This window comes from Aplysia californica, unplaced genomic scaffold (assembly GCF_000002075.1).
Source record: "Aplysia californica isolate F4 #8 unplaced genomic scaffold, AplCal3.0 scaffold00002, whole genome shotgun sequence".
In the NCBI taxonomy this organism is placed as follows: Eukaryota; Metazoa; Mollusca; class Gastropoda; order Aplysiida; family Aplysiidae; genus Aplysia; species Aplysia californica.
In genome coordinates, this window is record NW_004797272.1 from 99246 (window position 1) to 122502 (window position 23257).

At 40.5% G+C, this 23257-nt stretch overlaps 1 protein-coding gene across 1 annotated transcript in view; it reads right to left on the reverse strand.

Moving 5' to 3' along the window:
• Positions 1 to 604: 604 nt before the first annotated feature.
• LOC101849256 (fibrocystin-L) overlaps positions 605 to 23257 on the reverse strand; it is a gene marked incomplete in the record, with an annotated part of 72819 nt that continues 50166 nt past the window's right edge. Inside the window, 24 exon segments of the mRNA XM_013087159.1 lie at positions 605 to 1091; positions 1528 to 1660; positions 3652 to 3669; positions 4445 to 4623; positions 5052 to 5333; positions 6543 to 6639; positions 7459 to 7590; positions 8038 to 8274; positions 9188 to 9394; positions 11249 to 11404; positions 11948 to 12119; positions 12908 to 13172; positions 13749 to 13818; positions 14705 to 14886; positions 15787 to 16019; positions 16398 to 16560; positions 17072 to 17530; positions 18305 to 18568; positions 19089 to 19325; positions 19805 to 19972; positions 20611 to 20850; positions 21217 to 21468; positions 22267 to 22509; positions 23035 to 23200. Coding sequence (XP_012942613.1) covers positions 775 to 1091; positions 1528 to 1660; positions 3652 to 3669; positions 4445 to 4623; positions 5052 to 5333; positions 6543 to 6639; positions 7459 to 7590; positions 8038 to 8274; positions 9188 to 9394; positions 11249 to 11404; positions 11948 to 12119; positions 12908 to 13172; positions 13749 to 13818; positions 14705 to 14886; positions 15787 to 16019; positions 16398 to 16560; positions 17072 to 17530; positions 18305 to 18568; positions 19089 to 19325; positions 19805 to 19972; positions 20611 to 20850; positions 21217 to 21468; positions 22267 to 22509; positions 23035 to 23200 — 4872 coding nt within the window.

Here is a 23257-nt window from a genome sequence, read left to right on the forward strand (position 1 = left end):
AACATTATATGTACACAACCTTTTTAAAAAAATCTTCAGTAAAAACAAAGTTTATCCAGCCAAATACTGTTGTAATCTGTCCCCCCAGAACGTCTTTTCATGTTTTCCGACGTTGTTGTACCCTGTCTTTGTTTTTTCTTTTTAAGTAGCTGCGTTTTATTATTTACATTTCAGAGACATTTCTATATTTCATGCAATTGCTGTGAAAAGACCCAGAGAGACATAAGTGAAGTGTAAGTTAAGTGTGATTAGGTACGGTAAGAAGTAAGAAATTTGTCAAGATTGTAGGAAATTTATCAACATCACTCTGTGTTCAACAATAGGCGTATTCAGCATCGGGAAGCAAAGCAGGGCTGATCAAAAGTTTCCATGCAAGAGAAAATTTACAGGCATGTATAGCTATATTTTATTTCTTTATTTTATATAACACTTGGATTTTGCATAGCGAAGATCTATGTGTGCTTTTCCATTTGTGTCATTTTATCATGTATGTTTGTATTATTTTTGTTTCTTTCATTGCGGCAGCTGCTAAAAGCATGAACAAACTTTTTTTTTATGTTATGAAAGATATATCAATATTATCAATCTCCAATAAAAGTGAAAAAGAAGTTCCAAGTCAGATTTTAGCTCGGATTGGGGATTTGTTTACAGAAATAGCTTTCTCCTTGCATGGATACTTTTCTCCAGCCTATCGCAGGCGTTTTCAGGGGGTCCGGGAAACAAATCAGTCATCAGGTTCACTATAACAGTCCACAATTTAACAGTCCTAGGTACTTAAAAGTTCCACTTTGGTTGGTCGCTTAAGTTGGGAGGGGGAACTGAAGACTGCTGCTCCAGGATCTTCGAGAGTTGTGGTGTAGGCTGAGGTGTGATCATCCTTGGCACGGGGGAGGAGGAGATGTGTTCGCGTCCAGGCGTCTCAATGTGAAGGTCAAACGCCATCTTGGCTGGCATGGCAGTGCCCACGGGTGCCATTGGCGGGGAGTAGGGGCGGGACTTGAGGCTAGTGAACGTGTCCTCTTTGCTCAGTGTGTCGCTCAGGAGATCGCTGCGCAAATTCTGTCCCAGGTAATGGGCACCACTGGTTGAGCCTGGAGAGAAAACGGTGAGCATTTTGGGTGTTAGCAGTTTAAGGTCAGTTTCACAGCACCGTTCATTGCAATATTGAGAAACACATATAGATCTAGATCTAATGCAATACATCGTAGACAAAAGTACAAAATACAACACGTTCCAAGGGAAACACAGGCACCACCTTTCACCAACTGCTGAGTGTATTTGTAAAACTGATTCCCAAATCAAGATAACCGTGTGAGTACGAATGTTTGTGAGTTGTTCTGACTGCAGATCTTTGTTGCTAGGCAAAGGTAGAACGTACTGGCCAAGACATAATATTTGGGGAAAAGGCTGCTTGTTTTGCAGTCGTTACAATAATTACATGGTATTATTATAATAACATGCACGGCACTTGTTAGACTTAGAGTAGAGATGTAAGATGATCTTTTTTGACAACACAGCATGACTTACTACTTGTCTTGGCCTTGGGGTGGAAGTAGAACTTGTAGGCCAGGAGGACAGCCACAAGAGCCGCTACGACGATGCACAAGATGACGATGATAACGATGTACACCGTCTCCAGACCGTCGTCACTGGCACTCGACTGCAAAGATACAACAGTGTGATTCGTAAGTCTTTGGGACATATTCTACTCTATAATGTACAAACTTTGCTTACTATAAATTTGAACAAAAGTTGGGGGCCTGGAGTGTTGGCTTATCGCGCTAACTGTCAACCCTTGAAATACTGCCGACTACGAAAGTAAGGTAAAGCGGAGTCCATTTAAAAATAATCTTTGATGGAGTCAGCTATTTCAATTTGCTTGTTTCAGTATCGCACGAAAGTAATACTTTTTATAGACGCGAGTATAATCAACTCTGTGATGTCTTTTGAGAGAAATAAATGTTTGTCTAGCTTGCTGCCCAGGTGAGCTGAGCAAACAATACATGGGTATAATATGCCGTAAGGGAGGGAGTCGATTCTCTCCGCAAAATGAAAACTAAATTTTTTAGTAACATGACACAAGCAGCCCAAACTTTCTAGATTTTTAATCTAGATCCGTAATAAGCTAAATCTGTAGCAACCATTTAGATCTACATTAACATGTGTCATCAATTGACTATGATGTATACTTTGCTTTTTCGGAAAAGGTTTAGTTGCGCCACAAATTTTTGACCCCACTATAGATGTGTGGAGTAGGTCAAATAAGTTCTCATTAGGGACTTTGACTAGATTACTTGGTTGTTGCCGGTCTCTAAATTTCATGAACAAATAGGACGCAGAGTGGAGTATATCATAATTAACATGAATGTATTAATTAAGATTAGCTTGTTTTATATGTGTGTGCCTTCATGTGCCGTCTTTTACCAATCGATAGGTTTTCGCATTTTGTCAGTTTCATTTCGTACACTCTTATACAGAAGGGCATGTTCATTGTAAGCTCTTTAAAAATTCACATTGGTGCTCATATGACCATCGCCGTAAAACCTCTACTATAAAAAACATTCACATTACATATTACATGGTCATAACAAACTTAGCTTACTTTACTATGAGAGCAAACGTTCTGAACCTTGAGTGTTAGTAGCTTATCACAAGCAGATGCTAACTTTCAATGTATACGATATACATGTATATATAGCCAGCTACATTGCAGAAAATAAAGCTACATGTGGAAAAAGAAGGAGGCGAGACGTATATTTTGCCTGTGTGACTGATAGATTGACCTCATCGTTCCTTTTCCGCCACTCTATTTTTAATAGGAAGACCAGAAAGACCTACATGTAAAGATATTGGTCAAGTTCACACCGTGAAAGGTTGTTTTGCAAGGCAGACGTTCAAATGATATGAAAGTAATATTGGTGCGCGTCTGTCTCTCTCTCTCTCTCTCTCTCTCTCTCTCTCTCTCTCTCTCTCTCTCTCTCTCTCTATATATATATATATATATATTTATATATATATATATATATATACATGTGCATATATATATATATATATTTGTGTGTGTGTGTGTGTGTGTGTGTGTGTGTGTGTGTGTGTGTGTGTGTGTGTGTGTGTGTGTGTGAGAGAGTGTGCACGCGCGCTTGCACCCGCATGTATGACAGTATGAGCTTTCTTTATGCAATTACAGATTCAAAGAGCGAAAGCTCAGCGACTATTGGGTTGGCAGCGCGATACTCTTAGAAACGTTTATTATATAATACACAGGCTACATACACTTGGGATGCTTGAAGCAGAAAGAAGAGCAATACAAGTATGAAAGCAAGCTGTTTGTGCAAGCAAAATCAAGAATGTATCCCTCTTCCATCATGTCTCAGAAGAGCTTACAGTGTTGACAGGGGCGTTAAACTCATGACCATGTCTTATTGATCGTACTAAATCAACTCGCTATACTTTAGATAGGACCTCAAATAGGAGGTTCCACCTCCCATATATACTTGCTTGTGAGGAAAAACGCCCAAAATCCACAACAACCATATCATAAATGCATTGAAGCAGGAGATACAGAAAGGCCGACAAAATAATCATTATGAAATATGCTTGAAGGATCCTAAGCTGAGTAGGCCTACATGTTCAACCGACATGGCTACTTACACCGGGATTTGTCGCAATCTGGAATAGATTGTAGTGAATATGATCATAACTTATCTGAAGCAAAATAAATAGACTGATCTAGGCCTACATGTAATTATGCTGATCTAACGATGAATATAGGAAAATTCATTGACCACACAACTGTGCCTCAGCATTCAGCTTCGCTTTTCTTGACCAGACTCTTTCACTTTTTTTTAGGAAAAGAAGGCTCTCTTGCTGAAAATCAAGTATTGTCTCTTTGATGTCCAGCGAAGTTAAAAAAAATTATGTTTCTGTGTTTCAGAAGGCCTGCATTCAGTGTTACCGCACATTTCACTGGAGTCTGAGACCTCGCTAAATGATTCATGTCGCTGGTGAAGTGGTTAGACGCATTACCCTGCATGTAAGAGGCGTGAATTCGATCGCCGAGTAGGAAGATTACTTTAGTATATTTGTAATGTACTGAGCTTCTCCGTCTTTCTGCTGGGGCGTTGTGTCAAACGCTGGATAAGTTTGCCTAGGAAGAAAAAATCGAAGCAGCCCGTCTTCTAAATGATCTAAATTGTGTCAATGCAGGTGTAACGTTTTCAAACCACCGAAATCACTGAATCGATGGGTACATATCACATACCTGCACGACAGTGGAAAGCAAAGTTGTGCCATTATAGTCGATGACAAATTTATGACGTGCATTGATAATTATTGGTCTTCGAATTACGTATCCTAATGCTGCAGAAAGAACCTTATTCTTTGCATACTTTACAGTTAAACAGACAGTGTTATGGAAAAACAATAGATATATTTTTCTACTCACAGGGCCACAATACAGGCCATAGTAGGTTTGTCCGTCAACAGTAAGGTAGCCAGCCATGGTCACAGTGACGTTATCAAAGGTGAAGGTCGTGCTGTTGGCAATGTCGTCGCACAGGCTGGTCAGCGTGTCGTTGTAGCCGGTAACTGTTCCCTGAACAGACAGGGTGATGATCAGGCTTCCTGTGATTGGACGGAAAGAACGCATTCGTCAGGTTAATATAAAACGCAGAGCAGGAAAAAATGACCATTACGAAGGTTGGGGGGGGGGGGGGGGCAGAACATGCAAGGGTCTTAAACTCAAAGGCTTGTCTTCTGTTTCCAATTTAAACTTGTACGCTTACTTTCAGTTTCATTTTTAAAAATAAGAATATTTAAAGTAAGTCTTTAATCGGGACTCCTCTATAATGCATTACGAAAGGGGCTGTTTTTGGTGTAAACGGTAAAAATAAGAATCCTAAACATATCCACCAAGTGTTCAGTTGCTTCTCCTTCGCCTCCTCCTGCTCCATCTCCCTCTTCTTCCTCATTCTCCTCTTCCCCTTCCTCTACCACCTTCTTCTTCTTCTTCTTCTTCTTCTTCTTCTTCTTCTTCTTCTTCTTCTTCTCACCTTTGCGGTAAGCATCCTCAGTTATGACCAGGTCCGGGTTCTGGCTGAACTTGTTGCGCACTATGGCGGTGTAGTAAGGTGCACGGGCCTCGTCAAAATCTATGTCAAACTTGACCTCGAGGTCGTGTGTCTCCTGTACCACGATAGTACTCTGGGCCAGGGTCATCACGTCCATCAGTACCACCACCCCTTCTGTGTAGTCTGGCGGGTCGGACGTGATGGTCACGAGGACAGGGCATTTGCCAGGGGTGTCCAGCTGAAGGTCCAAGAATGTCGCTTTTCCTGAAAATACACGTACCACGATACGTTGCTATTGGAAATTAAAACGTTTGGAATTCAATTATGGATATTAAACGATGGGCTTTGTTAGGAAGTAAATACATTATAGACCTATCAACCAACAATTACATTTGCTTTTGAAAAAAAAAAGAATGAAAAACTATTTAAAAAGAAAGTGGATGGAAAAACAGGCAGAGACAAATGTGCTCATTAGTTAGTATCTACTGGCTACAAATATTATGCTCAGGCATAATCATTGACTTGGTTCAAGAATAATAAAAACGACAGTCGGCGAGATGATGGTGTAGGAAAAAAGGTAAAAGTAAATTTCTAACCCTATTCTTAAAAAACAAAAATGTCTTTTGTGTATGACGTCAGAGCGACCCATGAAGAGGCCCCACAGAGAATGGAGACCCCACATGTGTGTACACGTTATAAAAAAGTACTGAATTTGGAATGAAGGGCGTAAGTATTATATTATTCTTTTTATAACCGAACCCCTTCCACCCCAACCCCCTACCCCCTAAAAATCAGCAAAACAACAACAACCAACCAACCAACAAACAAACCAAACAAACAAACAAACAACCCCTCCACTCCCCACCAAAAACCAATGGACATGAATATCGACACAAACAGCGAGACATAATACGTACAATTGTTAAAGCCTTACTCTATATTCTGTAGACACACGACGTGACTTCACGTCATTGTTAATTACAGATAGGGAGGCAAGAAAACTCTATACAACCACAAAGGCTGAAGAACAGATATTCTAAAATCTGAAAGAGACATTCAGTTTCGTCATTGCTGACCTTCGTAGTCCTTCATTAATTGAATAAATAGACCCCCCCAAACAAAACAAAGCAAAAACAAACAAAAAACCCCCAGAAAAAACGCAAACAGACCCCCCCCCCCAACAACAACAATAACAACAACAACAACAACAACAACAACAACAACAACACAACAACAACAACAAACAAACCCCCCCACGACAAAACACACTAGACAAAAGCAAAAAGCAAGTAAGATATTGTAAGACACTGGGTTTTAAGACTGTTGACAAAGGTTTGAATCTGCGTCTTAATTTGGAAAAGCTTGGTCTTCAGGGTCTTATCTACGTGTTTTAAAGATCATAGATGTGAAGTCGAAGTAATCGCTTCCTTGATAAATTAAATTGTATAGAAAAGGTTGAAAATTTAGACTTACCGGTAGCTGGATCAAATGGCACCGTTAAGGCTCCAGCAAGAGAACCTGAATAGAACTTTGAGTCGTAGACAGAGGCTGTGGCAGACCAGGTATGGTTCTGTGGCAGGAGAAAAGATTTTGATTAAAATCTGTTCTATTGTGCGTGATCAGTTTGGAAAAAAGGCACAAATAGGCCTTTAAATTTTATATTTCAAAGTAAGCGCTTTTCGCACTAGTTAAGAAAGCGCTTTTTGACCTCCCATCAGCAAATTACGTAAAAATTATGAATAAATGACTGGCTCGCTCGGGATATTCCAAACCATATGATATCAACAACTTGAAAAGGTACACAGTATCACACTTTCAGGTCTTGACAAAATCCTACAACGCAACCTTGAAAAATAAACGAACTATGAAGAAATCCTATGGGGGTTCTCGTGGTCTAGAGGTTACGGTGTTCGCCTCTCCTTCAAAAGGTCAAGAGTACGAAACCCAGCAGTGACTTTCCCCCTATCTCATCATGTTCTATCGTCTGCCGCCGTATCCACTTTCTCCCCCCTCCTTCCCCTTTGCCCTCTCTTCTGGGCTCTTGACGCTTTCTGCAGCCATTCTACTGCTACTCCTTGGCTCCTTTTAACTAGTGTCTTTCAGCCACATCCCTGATCTTAGGAAGGTAAGATCTAACACACACCCTTCTCAGATACAGGCGAAAAATCTCGGAGGTCCCGTGCACAATTAGTGTATGTTAAAGATTCCTTGGTAGTCCAAAATCGATAAGAGCTGGCTTCGACCGCCACCCAAGCAAAATTCAAAATCAATTCCTACCAAACTGAAAATGTTTAATGCGTCCCGTGCGCCCATATATGACCCTATGCAGTTGCGAGCGTCGTAAAACACTTCACAAAATAAAACAAACCCAAACAAAGAGAAATCTTACCGCCCACTGGATGTCCGTGATGTCTACAAGTGTGTCCTTGTCTTCTAGAGTGATGTCTAGCTCCAGTGGCCTGCCTGATATACGGCTGAGGGTTTTTAATTCAGCCTTTGGTCTCAGATTGCGTCCATTGACCTAAGAGACGATAAAGAGTCAGTTGGAAACATGATGCAACTTCGAGTCTGAAACTTGAGTTTCAATGCATGCTACATAAAAATTATACGCTTTGTAAACTCCCATGGTCTGCAGATTCTATAAGATGTCTCCCCCCCTCTTTTCTCTCTCTCTCTCTCTCTCTCTCTCTCTCTCTCTCTCTCTCTCTCTTTCTCTCTCTCTCTCTTTCTCTCTCTCTTTCTCTCTCTCTCATTCCTTCTCATGTCTCTTTATCCTTACCTAAAATGTACGTATCTTTCTATTAACGGATTACATTTAGTTTACAATGCATCAGCCCATTCCCTGCAATGCCCTAAGCTACCCCTGAGTGTAAACAAGATATAAATCAATCAGGCCGGCGGCCGGACAGCGAAGTAACTATTTTCCTTGACATAGATCTATAATATATTATAGCCTGCAGAAACATACCCGAATGGCCATAGCTTCCAGTGAATAATTCGTCGCCTCGGGGGGAGAAGTTACATTAAACTCCAGGATGTAATCGCCTCTGTTTGTAATGGCCAGATTGGTGAAGTTGGCCCAGCCGTTCTGGAACGTGACACTGGTGTTCCCAATCAACCTGGAATAGGGACTTCCTCCTGACTTGATGCTGACCTCTATCTCCCAGGGACCTGTCACTGAGCCTAAGTAGGTGACCACTTCGTTCTGCAAGCAAGCAAACAAACAATATTATATATATACATCTATATGCTATATGCTATTCATATATTATATATATATATATATATATATATATATATATATATATATATATATATATATATATATATATATATATATATATATACATCTATCTAGCCATCTATCTATCTATAGATAGATAGATAGAAAGATAGATAGATCGATAGATCGATAGATAGATAGATAGATAGATAGATAGACAGATAGATAGATAGATGGATAGACTGAATAAATTAGATTGAGTAAGAAGTATTATTTCCCCTTTTTAGCTTTCTATAAAGGAAAGGAAAGGAAAGTGAGAACAGAAAAAAAAGCTGAAAGAAAGAAAGAGAAAAAGAGAGAGAGAAAGAGAGGGAGAGAAAGAGAGGGAGAGAGAGAGAGAGAGAGAGAGAGAGAGAGAGAGAGAGAGAGAGAGAGAGAGAGAGGGAGAGAAAGAGAGGGAGAGAAAGAGAGGGAGAGAGAGAGAGAGAGAGAGAGAGAGAGAGAGAGAGAGAGAGAGAGATAGATAGAAAGAAAAGAGAGGGATAAGGAGAAAGAGAGACAGACTGAGAGAGAGAGAGAGAGAAAGAGAGCGAGCGAGAGAGAGAGAGAGAGAGAGAGAGAGAGAGAGAGAGAGAGAGAGAGAGAGAGAGACAGACAGACAGACAGACAGAGGCACAGAGACACAGACATACAGACACAGAGAGATAGAGACACAGCCAGACCGACAGACAGACAGAGAGACAAAGAGATACAGAGTGTAACAGAGAGACAAAGAGAGAGAGAGAGAGAGAGAGAGAGAGAGAGAGAGAGAGAGAGAGAGAAAGGGAGAGACAAAGAGAGAGAGAGAGAAATAGAGAGATGGAGAGACAGAGAGAAGTAAACAAAGAAGTCTCACGTTGTCGTCGGTGACTTTCAGCTTTGGCTGGGTGCTGAACAGCTGTCCCTCTGTCACATCGCCAACGGGGTGTGTGTCCAGCACCAAGAGGCCAGTCTTCTGTAGCGGAGTCATCACGCCTTCGTTCTCGGTGGCCACACTGGGTTCTAGAACCGACACGTACAAGACGGTAGCGTTGATGATGTCGTCAAACGTGTACAGCTGGGCCTGAGGTGAGAGAGAAGAAGCGGTTACCTTTCTTTTACTTTTCTCTTACTTTACTTTTCCGACCCAGCGGCCTTTCGACATGGCAAGGAATTGACAGGTTTTTATCAGCTGTTTTTGTCGCTGCATAAAGTACGTGTATTTCTCTGTCCACGTGGTTTTATGCACCCCGCATAATTTAGCAAAATTTGATCCTTTTTTGCATAATTTCTGATTATTTTCTTTATCATTCTTTGTTTAAAATTAACAGAATCGCATAATTTCACATGTTTGGGCTCAGTTTGCATAATTTCAGAATTTTTCTTGCTAGGGGGGGGGGGGGGGGGGGTACACCCCCAAAATCAAAATTCGGCTCAAAATCATGGAATTTGAGTTGTAGGCATTTTTAGCTTCCTCAGCCTCTCCTACAACTATTTCATGGCATAAGAACCCCCCAAAACCGTATTTTTTTCCCATACCGGGCATGTTTGTAACCGCCATTTCCTCATAAAGTCAGTATTTTATTTTTCTTTATCGGCCGTTTCCTCAAAATGCGACATTTCTCTATACTTTTTTGAATAACTCCACCATTTTTCATCCAATCTTCATGAAATTTTCACAGATTGAAGAGAAGAGGTAATACTAAAAATTTGTTTGTTGAATTTTTGATATATGGAATAGATTTTTGTTGGTGGTGTGTGGAGTGTGGATTTTCACGGATTTTTCGCAAACTTGAATGCTACCTCGGGAAAAAATTCATTAAAAATTTTCTAATTCGATTAGGAAAAAAACGACAAACAAATTTTTAGATCTGATGTTTGTAAACACGCATGCAAAAAAACCCAATCAATTTTCATGAGCGATAAGTGCGGTATTCATTACGTAAGACATGTCAATAAAATCCAATATGGCGGCATATCCATGGAAACAAAACTTTTTTCCTCAAATTTGATTGCAGATTTTAAGACTCCTTACTATGCTTGTTATATGTGTGAAATTTGGTAAAATTCGGTCCAGTAATAAGCGAGATAGCCTCCAGGTGTAGCCTCCCCCCCTTAAAACGACAGGGACAGATTTTTGATATCTGGGGAGGCAGGTAGGTAGGTGCTACGTAGGGTGCTAAGTGCAGGGCAGGTAAAGAGATGGTGTGATACTGTGTCATCCTGGCAGTCATATAGCGGGCAGTCAGGTGGGGCACCTTTCTTTTCAAAGTGTAGAGTTGTTGTATCTCATTATGTTTTGCCAGTGCGACTTGAATGAATTCGTTATTTTCACGATTCTAAAAGAAATTCGCGAATCAAGTCGATCGGGAAACTTCACAAGGCGCACTACTACTACATCGGAACATATACAACCGGGCGACTCAGATTGCGAATTCAAAACGTTAGGGAAAAATGAAATGTGCAAAATCCGAAAAAAGTGCGCTTAAACAAACAAGACTACCCCCCCAAAACCCCCCCACAAAAACAAACAAACAACAACAAACAAAAACAAAACAAAAACCCAACAACCCCCAAACAAAACAACCCCCCCCCAAAAAAAAACACACCAAAAAAACAAAACAAAACAACATAACAACAAACAAACACAAAAACCCTTGTGTGCAGTATTTGAGATCCTTGGATGGTCTAAAGTCGATAAGAGTAAGCTTTAGCCGCCACCCGGACAAAATTCAAAACTAATTCCTACCAAACTGAAAATGCGTAATATCATTTTTTCCTGCTTGCTCATATGACCGTATGCTGCTCTGAGTGCAGCAAAACACTTACAACAAAAACAACAGCAACGACAACAACAACTACAACTACAACAACAACAACAACAGCAACAACAACAAAAAAACCCACAAAAAAAACAAAACAGACATTCCGTTCTCACCTGGTTACAAATCTGTTTTCCCACAGTCTCGTAGTCAACAGTGGGCGTGTCCCCGGGCTTGTCACCGATCTCCACGTAGAAGGTAGTGGTGCCTGTTGCCTGTCGCTTGCGTCGACCAGATGTTGACGTGTCCTCTACAATGTTCACGATGCGCACCTGAGGAGGAATCAGATGATGATGATGATTATGATGATGATGATGATGATGATGATGATGATGATGATGATGATGATGATGATATGCTTTATTAAACCAAATGTTTAATATTTTTATTTATACTTTTTGTCTGTAGATCAATGAAGACTCTCCATGATGACGATACTAACAATAACAATGACAATTCGAAAAAGATAAAAGAAACACAACTTTCAATAATATGAAATATATAAGAATAACAACAGACAAATGCAAACGTGAGAGTAAAATAGAATTTGAGCACTCTGATATTGGGCGAATGAAAGTTAATAAGATCAGCTACTTGTAAATTCCTCGCATTTGTATTCCTCGAACGTATCAGATTCTGATTTCCTTCTGTTTCTTGAAGCTTAACCCTCTGGGGTTGAATAAAAAAATTATTTACAGTTGTTGTAGCGGCCCAGACCCGTGCAAGGTAAATACTGGAATATGAGCAAATTACGAACAAACAAAACGTAAAGAGCGAGGAAGTGGATTCTAAAAAATCTATCTAAGTAAATTTACCTTGCTTGGGTCCATATTCAGAAAACCGGCAAGGTTTTCAACTATTTTCTCTCCGAAGAATTCTGCGTCAGTCATTGCTGGCAAAGCGAAGGAGACCAAAAAGACATCTTCTGTGTCGACGAGCACTTCGGAGTCACCGCAAACAACCCAGAAAATCATGCTCTCTGCTCGACTGTGTCAAGATAAGATAAGATGATACTTTATTGCCTTCATCATGAGACATTTTTCTTGGTTGTACAGGAATGATAAAAACACAAGCAGGTATACATAGAATTTAAGTTATATGTTACGCTCATTCAAATTCAATATGAGGAGAAACGTACAGCTGACAAATAATACACATATCACATCAGATTCATCTTTCAACCACATACTGGAATTTATCACAGACATTTCGAGTTATTTAGATACATTTATGATTGAGTTATGTATCGTGTTATTTAAAAATTAACAGCAATACACATTGACATTTATTCCGACAGTAGCTTTATACTATACTCTTTTGTATCTTCCTTTCTTTCTTTTAGAAAAGCAATGAGAAGTGACACAAAGCTGACATATATTTTACTGATCACAGGCCCTCCTGACCCTTGCCATTCACCACGAAGCCTCAGATCAACTAGCTTAGAGCAAACCTGGTTTTAACACAGTGCATACGTCTTCAGAAGCACATTCTCTGACCTTTTGGAACGAATTGTCCAATGAATTTAAGATCTATCACTTATTTAAAAACCACCAAAAGAAATCTCAATTCTTATCTGTCGTCAAAAATACAATTAGTGTGAGTTTGTTTGGACTCGTGAGGGTATGCGTCTGTTCACGAATACGTATCGATAAATGCAAACTATTTTAAGAGCTAGAATGTCACTCGAATGACGGATTTCCTTCTTCCTGTATAGCGTCTAGAGCCCAATGGGTTAGCGTACTAAACACTTTACAGCTGAGAAGCATCAAAGTTACCTTAGATAATTTTCACCGTTGACCTTGTTTCTCACATCAGGCATCCACATATGATTGGTATTCTGAAGCCTCAGCCTGAACCTGCCATTACCGTCGATATAGCCATTTGTGGGCATCTTCAGGACACCATCTACATAAACTTGCAAACGGTTCTGGTTCAAGTAATGCATGCCCAGCCGGACACACTCGTCTGGTTGTGAATTCAGAAGCATGTATCTCATTTTTCTGGGGTTGGAACTGGACAGGAACATGTCAAAGGGCTGATCTGAAAGAGAAAAACAAAACCATTGTATTTGTTATGTTTCGAGCCACTATTAACATTGATTATTTAAAAGGAAGCATGGTAGTAGAAAGCAGATCTCTCTCTCTCTCTCTCTCTCTCTCTCTCTCTCTCTCTCTCTCTCTCTCTCTCTCTCTCTCTCGCTCTCTCTCTCTCTCTCGCTCTCTCTCTCTCTTTTACTGTCTGTCTGTCTGTCTGTCTGTCTGTCTGTCTGTCTGTCTGTCTGTCTGTCTGTCTGTCTGTCTGTCTGTCTGTCTGTCTGTCTTCCCCTCAAAATGATTAGCGCCATTAATGGTCCTCTGCTCTGTCATCCAACCAACGTCAGTTTTTCATAAAACTTATGTGCGTCATTAGAAAATGCATGGGCGTTTACGCGAACCCCCCCCCCCCCCACCACACACAACAACAAACAAACACAAATATGGTGGAGGGGATGGATGTTATTGCTGCTGTCATCGCAACATCAGAACCACTGCTTTTTACTACTCCATCTAATCCTCATGCAATGACATAACATTTACGATTGTGAAAAGGAAAGAGAATACAAAGCTAGTTCTTTACCTAACGCAACGATGGCCTGGAAAGTACTTAGACGTTTGCGGCAAGTGTAACCGCTGCACCAGCCATGATCCTGAAAAGATGTTTCAGAAATAATAACAATTATAATAAAGATCACATCTATTGCTCTAAGTGCTTCACAATAAAATACGATCTCAACAGATTACACATGCCACGCTTCATACATATTAGCCCATGTACAGCGATCATATAATATAATTATCCGCCCGTAATCTGACAAAAGAGTATACACAAAACGACAATCAATGTAGCTGCCTGTCACACTCGTCGTTCAAACACATTGGAAAAGTTGCAATTATTATCAAGTTATTCGATTCAAATCTTTGTAATTGTGCACTTATTCAAACCACAGCCCCACGTATCAAGGAATAAAAGTTCCCACTCTTGATGACATTGAGTTCATGTGTTCTTAAATTTTCGTTTACCTCTCCTTACTCTTTCAACGTCTTATTTCATTTAACCTTTACTTTTTTCACTTTTTCTGTTTTCACTCACCCTCCCCTCCACACACACATATACAGACACACTTTCCTGCGTCCACTAAAAGTAAAAGACAAAGAAATTGAATCTTCAATAGATAAAAAGGCGTGTACACATCAGATACAACCCCCCCTCCATAAATATACAGGCTTACACCCCCCCCCCCCAAGCGCAGAAACTGCACAGGCATAATCCAAATTCTTGATCTTCCGGCTGTGCATAAATTGTAATGTAACTTAAAACTCCAAGCAAAATATCACTAAAAGTGCGTCTTCACAAAGAAATAAGGAGGAATTAAAATGCATTACGTATCAGTCGCTCCCCCCCCCCCTCTCTCTCTCTATCCCCTTACCACTGCTTGTCAGTCCCTTCATTCTGATTGAGCAACTAAGCCCCCATGGAGACACTCAGCGATACAGCCTATAGGCTCACACTGTTATCTTTACAGCAACGCTCACCTGTGGCCCATTGATGAGGTCAACATATCCCTCAGGGTTATAGATAGCTAGTGGACTGAGTCTTCGAGTCTCTGTGTCTGAATCCATGCTCTCAATAACCAGCATTCTCCAATCGTAGAAGTCTTCACAGTTATACGCTCGCCATTCCGAGACCCAGGTGCAATTGTCTGTTTTGTAAATACCTGGAAAAGATAACAATATGACACTCATGTAACTATCTGGTAACGTAAGGAAAATAACATGAAATTAGGGAAGAGGAGCTCGTAAGAAGCGCAGAGCAGAAGACAATGTAATTTTAGTAACAAAGTTACTTTTGTCATTGTAAACAGGGTAATTTTTTCGTGGACTGTGTGGTGAAGGGCAGTGAAGCTATGGGTGTTCTTGGATCGAAGAGAGATCACCCTTTCAAAACCAACATGCAGTAAACTGTATTATCTAAAGTTTAACGTCCATATAATGAGGAATGAGGTTGTCGCTCCGGCTATCTCGGATTTCCGTTCAGTGCTGCAAGTGAAAAGCAGACCACGGCAGAGATTTTGAGTTATGCAATATATCCTGCCTCTCAATCAAAGAAGAGAAGCTTGATCTTGATGCCAATGCTGGCTGAGAAGTACAGGGCAGTTTCCAACCTCAGAATAAAACAAACAACAACAACTGCAGTTTCCCCAAGAAACAACACTAAAGGGGGAAATAAGTTTGTCATAATTAGTGTCTTGTTTCGTTCAGTCAGCAGTGTTCTGAGGCCCCTCCTGTTAACATTGTGCACTTCTAATAGAACAAGCAAAATAACATCCGATGAAACCATGAATGTGAAGCACCACATGAGTTAAACTATTTTAAAAAACCTAGAGAAACCTTTTCCCCTCTGAACGTGAAGAAATCTAGTTGACTAGATCACTTAAAAAACGAGACATTCAACCCATTAGCTGGATCTCGGGCTGAAAAAAGTCTCTCAGTTCAGACGAGAAATGTCGAGAAGCATTTCCTGAGTTCGAACCTGAACTTTGCTACTTTTATCAACTTTACAACTAGCTACATCCCAACGGGCAGCTCATTTGGATGCCCCCAACACCCATTCTTACCTTTATTGGGAGCATAGCTATTCACGTCAATCTTCTGTCCATTGCTTGTAGTCAACATGACTGAAGGAATCCTGTAGTCTCCCAGCCCATGTCTCCGGTCTCCATCCCACTCGTAGGCTGAGTCAGGTAGAATTGTACCGTTATGGCCCAAGAAAGTGCCGTCCAAATCCTTTATCATACACTTTTTCAGCCCATCACAGTCCATATCAACACAATCGGCAGAGTTGATTTTGCTGTCAAAGGGGGATGAACAAAAAGTAATAAAAATCAAGGGCCCAATTTTTTTTGGGGGGTGGGGGGGACAACAACTTAAATTACCCCGCCCCCCCCCCCATAATCAACAACCCCAAAACCCTAATAAATGACAAAGGACAAGTTAGCATTCTATTTTTTGAGGAGGTTCAAGTCCCCTCTAGATACAGACACATCATTTTGAAACGGGGAGCTATTGATCTCCTGACAAGACGATGATCTGAGAGGGAATGCCATTCCCAAGACAGGCGAGACAACCGCCACCGTGGACATTAAAAGTGCGAAACTCCAACTGTAGATTATTTTCTTCAACTTCATTAGCTTCCATAATTTGCTGGAGTTGAAAGAATGTATCTCACCCAACATTTGGTGGGTGGAAGAACACTTTCGCTTCCATTTCCGTGTTCACTAGGGTGGTGCTTGTAATATGGAGAGGGTGGTTTCCATCATCGTTGCCCTTGCTGGTGGAGATGGCATGATCATAACCGCCTGTGCAAGCTCCCCAGTTAGCAAAAGTATTACCTGCAGGACAAAAAAAAAAAAACGGTAGTTCTGTCATATCCTTACAAGACACAGATTACAGTGACTTTAGTCGGCGTCCTTTCCTTCAGAACAATAACCTTCTCAACTTAAGTTCAGTTTATTAAAGTTTATATTTAAGCGAATTGATGTTATGAGAAAGAGCAAATAAGGCTGGAATACAGGTAGCAACATTTACAATGGAAGAACATTCGCTTGAATTATGACATTCTATGCTAAGAGTAAACATACGTTCTTCTTGGACCCTTGTTTTGTACAGTTGTTCTTTTCCCCTGCACGTAATGGCCATTACGCTGCCGATGTGGATTTTCTAGGCTTAAACAAAAAAAATTCAGTGTCAGAGAGAGAGAGAGAGAGAGAGATAGAGAGAGAGAGAGAGAGAGAGAGAGAGAGAATGGGGGAGAGAGAGAAAGAGAGAGAGAGAGAGAGAGAGAGAGAGAGAGAGAGAGAGAGGGAGAGAGAGAGGGAGAGAGAGAGAGAGAGATGGACTCACCTGTTACCCTGGTAATGCCTTTAAGTGTCTGGTAAGACATGATGCCAACGAGAGGATGGGATGGAATTCCATTTGGACCACTGGTAAAAATTGTCATTTCCATCCCGATTTTACCGCAAGCACTTCCAGAGCCATGGGAACGAGCCATGACACTCAGTTGTATGTTATGGTCAGACTTATCTAGGACATCCAGACTCTCGGAGAATGTGCTCGTCTTTCCAATAAAGATATTGTTGCTGACTTCAGAGTATTTGTCTTGATACGCATGAGAAAGCGAAGCTGGACCCATAACGAAAGGGAATATGCCGACGCCGTTCTCGACAAATATGTTGTTTTTGAATACCGCACTAGGAACACTATTGTAGTAGATTCCAAAATCAAGGTTCTTCCACAAGGTGAAGCCACTGTAGGTTGTGCACGAACTATCAGCTGGCGGATCCTCAGAAAACAGACCAACACCTGTGGGAACATAGCAAGGTAATAATTAATTTAATATCATTAAGGCGCAAAGCAAAGCACTAACACTATTAGTAATTAGAGATACTATTGGAGTACTATCAGAATACTGTTTATGTATTTAGTGTTGACATAATTGTTAACAGTTGTTCATGTTTACTCTATGTGTATGACTGTGGGTTCGTTTGTGAGCATAAGCACATTATGGGCGTCTGTGTATAGGTGTATGGAAGTGAGGATGTGTTAAAGAGTGTGCATATGAGTATGTACGTGTGTTGAAACACCAAACTGGTGTGATGGCGTTCGGCAAAATTTTGGCAAATATTTATTTTACAGCTCCAAGTTCAAGATTTAACATCCAAGTAACTTGCGTAAGCATAAGGTTTTCCTTCTTTATCAAATGGTATAGATGGTTATCAAATGGTATAAACTGCTTAAAGGCTCTAGAAGTGTATGCTGTTGTCATAGACATCATACAAAAGAACAGTTTTTCAACCATAATCATAAGATTTTAACGGAAACATTCCTGGATCGATAACAACAACAAAGGAAACATTCATCACCCGCATTAAGGGGGGTACGAAAAATAAATGTTCTTTAGTCAAACATTATGTCAAGAGCTCTGAAAGATCAAACGTCAGTTGGAGTTCGTTACCGGTACTAGTATCAAGTTAAAGAAAAGATATAATAAAAGCCGTTAATACCAGGCCACCCACCAGAGGCAATAAAGGGCCCTAGTTGAAAGGTATTGTTTTATGTGCCTTAAATGAACCTTACCAAGAAGTGCACCCTGGGCCATATTTCCACTCCACAGGTCAGCGTCCAGAGTGCTACAACTTTGTCCACCCAAAGAATAGGCAAATCTTTCGGCGCCAGCCACGGTGTTGTTGACCAAGACGAGATCAGTGGCGAGGAGGCCGTCTATGGCACCTGGGTACTCCATGTTTATCGGCTCATAGCGATCAAGGTAAGTCCCCGTCCAGATGCTCAAGGCGACTAAGTTGTTGGTGATTTTTGTGCCGGTTGCCTCCGTGCGTATGCCTGACAAAGATGAAAACCAAATAATATGATCTTGCCCCCTTGTGACGAGTAGTTGGAAAGGAAAACATTTCCACCAGTAGATTACATATTTGCTCTCGAGCCCATTCCAGCCGCCAAAACCTCTTTTGTAGCGCCACTAATATTCGGCACTTGTAAATAATATGGCCTTAAGGCAGGTCTTATTTTGTTGCAAGTGCCGTAAAACGTACTACCCCCTCCTTCCCACAAAACTCAGCAAAAACATTCCTTTTGTTTTCTTCTGCTCTTTGATTAAAGCTTGTTAAACTCCACCAATAAATCTACAAAAATGTCGTGTCTCATTCTTTTAAGCAATTGAGTTGATAAACTCCTTTGCAGTTTAACTGAGATGTTTCAAGAGTAAGAGGTAGGGAACAGCTGGAAATAGGAGACGATGGAAAACAATCTTTGGATTTTTTTTTACATCTATACCCTGAGCATATGGTTAGATATAGAATATTGTCCAAGACACCATATCTGGGGGTACTGGTCAAACGTTTACCTTGGCCTACAGTGTGGTACACGACGTTATCATCAATCTCCAGTCCGTCAACAGCAAACGCTCCAATGGCAGTGTTAAATCCTGAATGGAAAGTGCTCTTCTTTACGTAAGAGTAACGGATTTCTCCTTCTGTCGAGGTCACGTCCATATAGGTAAGTGAGAAGCGTGGGTCATAGTTCTGACTGAAACCTTCCTGGCCGGTGTGGTAGAACTCCACATTACTGATCTGGGCAAAACCTGAGGAGAAATGGAAACGAACAAAATAAAGAGCTTTCTTTAAAACATTCTAAAATTTGAAATAGCATTAAAATAACAGTAAAATATACTTTGCAACTTCGATCCATCCCTTATCCTTAATGATTCTTAAAAAAAACCTCAAAATAAAGTCAGGAAAAGCTGTTTATACGTTATATAAAACTAGAACACATTGTTACAATAGTACTCAAAGGATTTAAAGTCTTTTGCTGGCGGCTGAATGTATAAGGAAAATGAACAGCACTATTCTGGAGTGAAGGCAAAGGGGGTGAAGAAAAGCAAGGTGTGGCGAAAGGAACTAAATAACAATAACCCGATGTAAACAGAAGCAGCACACAGGGCCAAAAATTTAACATGTTTGTGCGAAAGAAAAAGTAAAGAATAAAAAAATGGACAACTAAAATTTACACAAAAAAATAACTGATAACGTCATTCTGTAACTTCACGAAGCATCCACTGACCACTGTGTTGTTCTGTTCCAATAAGGTTTTGTCCAACAATCACACGAGCACCAAACGATTCAGAGATCATATCAGGGTATTCTTCTCCCTCAATTCGGATGTTCCTGGTCAGCACGGCCACAACAGCCCTTAGATGAATATCTTGACCGTTGATGGTTTCAGTGTGAGCTGTAATTGAAAGAATGAAAGTGATATCATCCACACACGCTTTCATAAACACATACACATGCGAGCGCACACACACACACACACACACACACACACACACACACACACACATATACACACACACTCGCTCACTCACAATCACACACACATTCACACACATTCTTTCTCTCTCTCTCTCTCTCTCTCTCTCTCTCTCTACATGTCACTGGCTGATGCAGCAGCTATTCTCAATAGAAACAAAATAGCATCAAACAATAATAGACACCCGCAATAGAGTATTAAAACCGGTCTGCATTATACATATAAGAATCTGACATAAGTAACAACTTAACCTCCAGAGCGCAATAGACCATATTGACCACTATCGTCACGAAGTAACATTGATATATTATGTACTTTGCGTTAAACAATTATCTAACTAGAGCAGCAAAAACTGTAAACAGCAACACTATGAAGAAAAAAAATACACATGTAATGTTTTAATGCGTTTCTCACAGGATATTCAATCATTTCAACGGTTCATGTTTGTTCAGTAAAAGGAATAGAGGGTCTTTGTGCAACCTTTTTCAAATGGTGTAACCGACCTATAGAATATCGCTTCAGCTTTAATCTTTACTTTTGTAGTTACTAATCCTTACAAATGTGCCTGTGCTGTATAGTGCTGTTCAAAGTTATGGTTGTCCCAGAAATGGCAGTGATCTTGAAGACCTCTGAATGCCAAGGGTTATAGTCAGTCGTTGTGAGGAGAATGTCATCACCAACAGCCCAGCTGACAGCGTCCACAACTTTTATCTCATTTCCAGAGTCCACAGTCTCAGCTAAGTGAGTCTTAGTTAGACCCTTATCCACACCATGCAGTTGAAGACCTCCGAACACGCCTGTGAAAAGATAAAGTTCAGAAATCATGACAATATCAGAATATGGCATTGTCAGGATTGCAGATTTTTTTTATTACGAATCTCTCATTTTTATACTGCAGCTTGTTCAGTTACGTCTGGTAAAAGAAAGCAAAGGGAATCTCATTTGGAAATTTCAAACACGGGATGTTTTATTGTGGGTCTAATGCCACTTTCATATGATACAATTCATACTCTTGGGCCTCCATTTGGCATAAAAGATACACCTCATACTTAAGTTTCGTACTTAAAGAAATAATCATTACACACAGAAAGAATGCCTATTTTGTAAATGTCAAGACTCTAAAGCTATCGTCCTTTCTGTAAGTTTAAGAGACCAAATATTACCAATGAACTTTGATCCTAGTGGCACGCCGTTTGTTGGATACACTGGAGACTGATGGTTTCCTCTCAGTCTGATGATCAGATTTCCAGTATAAGGTCTGTCAGTGGCCCACCCTGCAATGACTCTGCCGGTGATTTGGATGTAATCCGCCTCGAGAAGAATATCCGCCGTATTATTCTCAGAAAACTCCAGACCTCCGTCGACAATGACGTGGCTCAGCTTGGGGATAGGCACGTCCACTATGATGTACTTGTCTGTGTGACGAGAGGAATGGACACCTACATGAGGATTGCGTGGCCCAACTCACCGACTTTCAATTCACAGGATACTTTATTGTCCCAATGAGAATTTTTTTCTAACCCTTTACAGGAATGGTAAAAACACATGTGGATATACAAAGGAGCTAAATTATGTATTGCAATCCTCATTCTTCAGGGATGTATCTTTTACATGAGGATTAATATATGTGCGAACTGAGGTAGAAGTATGTTCTGGTTAAGAGTCAAAAAGAGAGTGAGCAACAAAGAAAGAAAAAGACAGAAAGAGAGAGAGAGAGAGAGAGAGAGAGACGGAGAGAGAGAAAGAGAGAGAGAGAGAGAGCGACAAGAGAGAGAGAGAGAGAGAGAGTCGGGAAGAAGGAGAATAGTGGCAGAGATAGAGAGAAGCTTTGTCATCTGTTTTTTTTTCTCTTGTAACATCAAATGCGACCATGTCCTTGATCTCCTTTCCCTTCTAAAACAAGATATTATGATCTAGCTTTTTGAAATGTAAAGATACGCTGAAAAATGTTGACGCTGTAAAGTACACAAGTTCTAGCAGAGAAATGACAAGTGTTAACAAACATGGAGGTGCATAAGGTGAAAAACCCAACGAAAGGAAAAAGCAAAACAAACAAAAAGAAAACCAATTCCCCCCTCCAAAAATATACATATAAAAAAGAAACTCCCCAAAACAAAACTGCAAATAATCATACCACAAAACGATAACTAATGTATCACACACCCAAAAAACAAAAACAAATCAAAATTATTAAAGAAAAAAAAAGACATTACCGATAGGTATGGTCAGGTTGTCATAGTCTTCAGGAGGCAACCCGTCCGACGTGAAGTTGACCCAAGTGTTTAGATCAGACCAATATTCGATGTGACTGGGTAAGTCTCTCAACTCCATTGGCTTGGGTGGTGGTTTGCAGCCACGATAGTAGCAGCGGATGATGCGAGTGTCAATCTTCAAATCCATATCTGTTAAACTGACTCCACCAGCTCCACGTTTCTTTCTTCTGCTCAATCTTTGAACTGGATTAAGTAAAGAGTAGGGGGCAGAGAGAATGAGAAATATGGTTTTGAAGATAATTTAGATTGAAAAGACAAAATAAAAAACTCAAACAAAATAAGTCTCCCCCCCCCCCCTTTCCCGACGCCAACACACTAATTAAGACAACAACCGCTGAAAACAACAGTAGCCAAACGCGAAATATTCTATATTTCGAGCTAATCTATAAAAATATCTTTGTGCACTTTGAGCCTGACCCTGTCAAGCTTATCCTTCCCCGCTACTTGTTCCTTTCGAAACTCAACTCCACACAACTCATTACGGACGCTTACGTTTCTGCCTGAGCGCCAGCGAATTATGAAGAAAACACACACACACCAAACATGTGATAAACAGTTACAATAATGTACACCAAGTTTTCTAGAAAAAACGCCTCGTACTCTGACGAAAATGAGAAGCAGACAAAATCGCTAAGATATCACCATATCCGAACAAATCATAATACATCTACACTTGCTGGGTTGTGAGAAAAGAGCACATGTGCTTACCTGCATAGGTTATAGACTGATCAGGAGTGCTGTAGTACCAATCCCCGTGAATGACCCCGTTTCCGGACAGCATGTTGTCTGACATATTCAGTGCGGTTGATCCATCCAACATGAAAAGATCTGGCTTCAGATTCGCAAATTGCGTGAACACGATAAAGTCTCCCACCTGTTGTGCCAGGGAAAATAAAATATCAAGGTTCAGAAGTACATATCAGACCCCCTC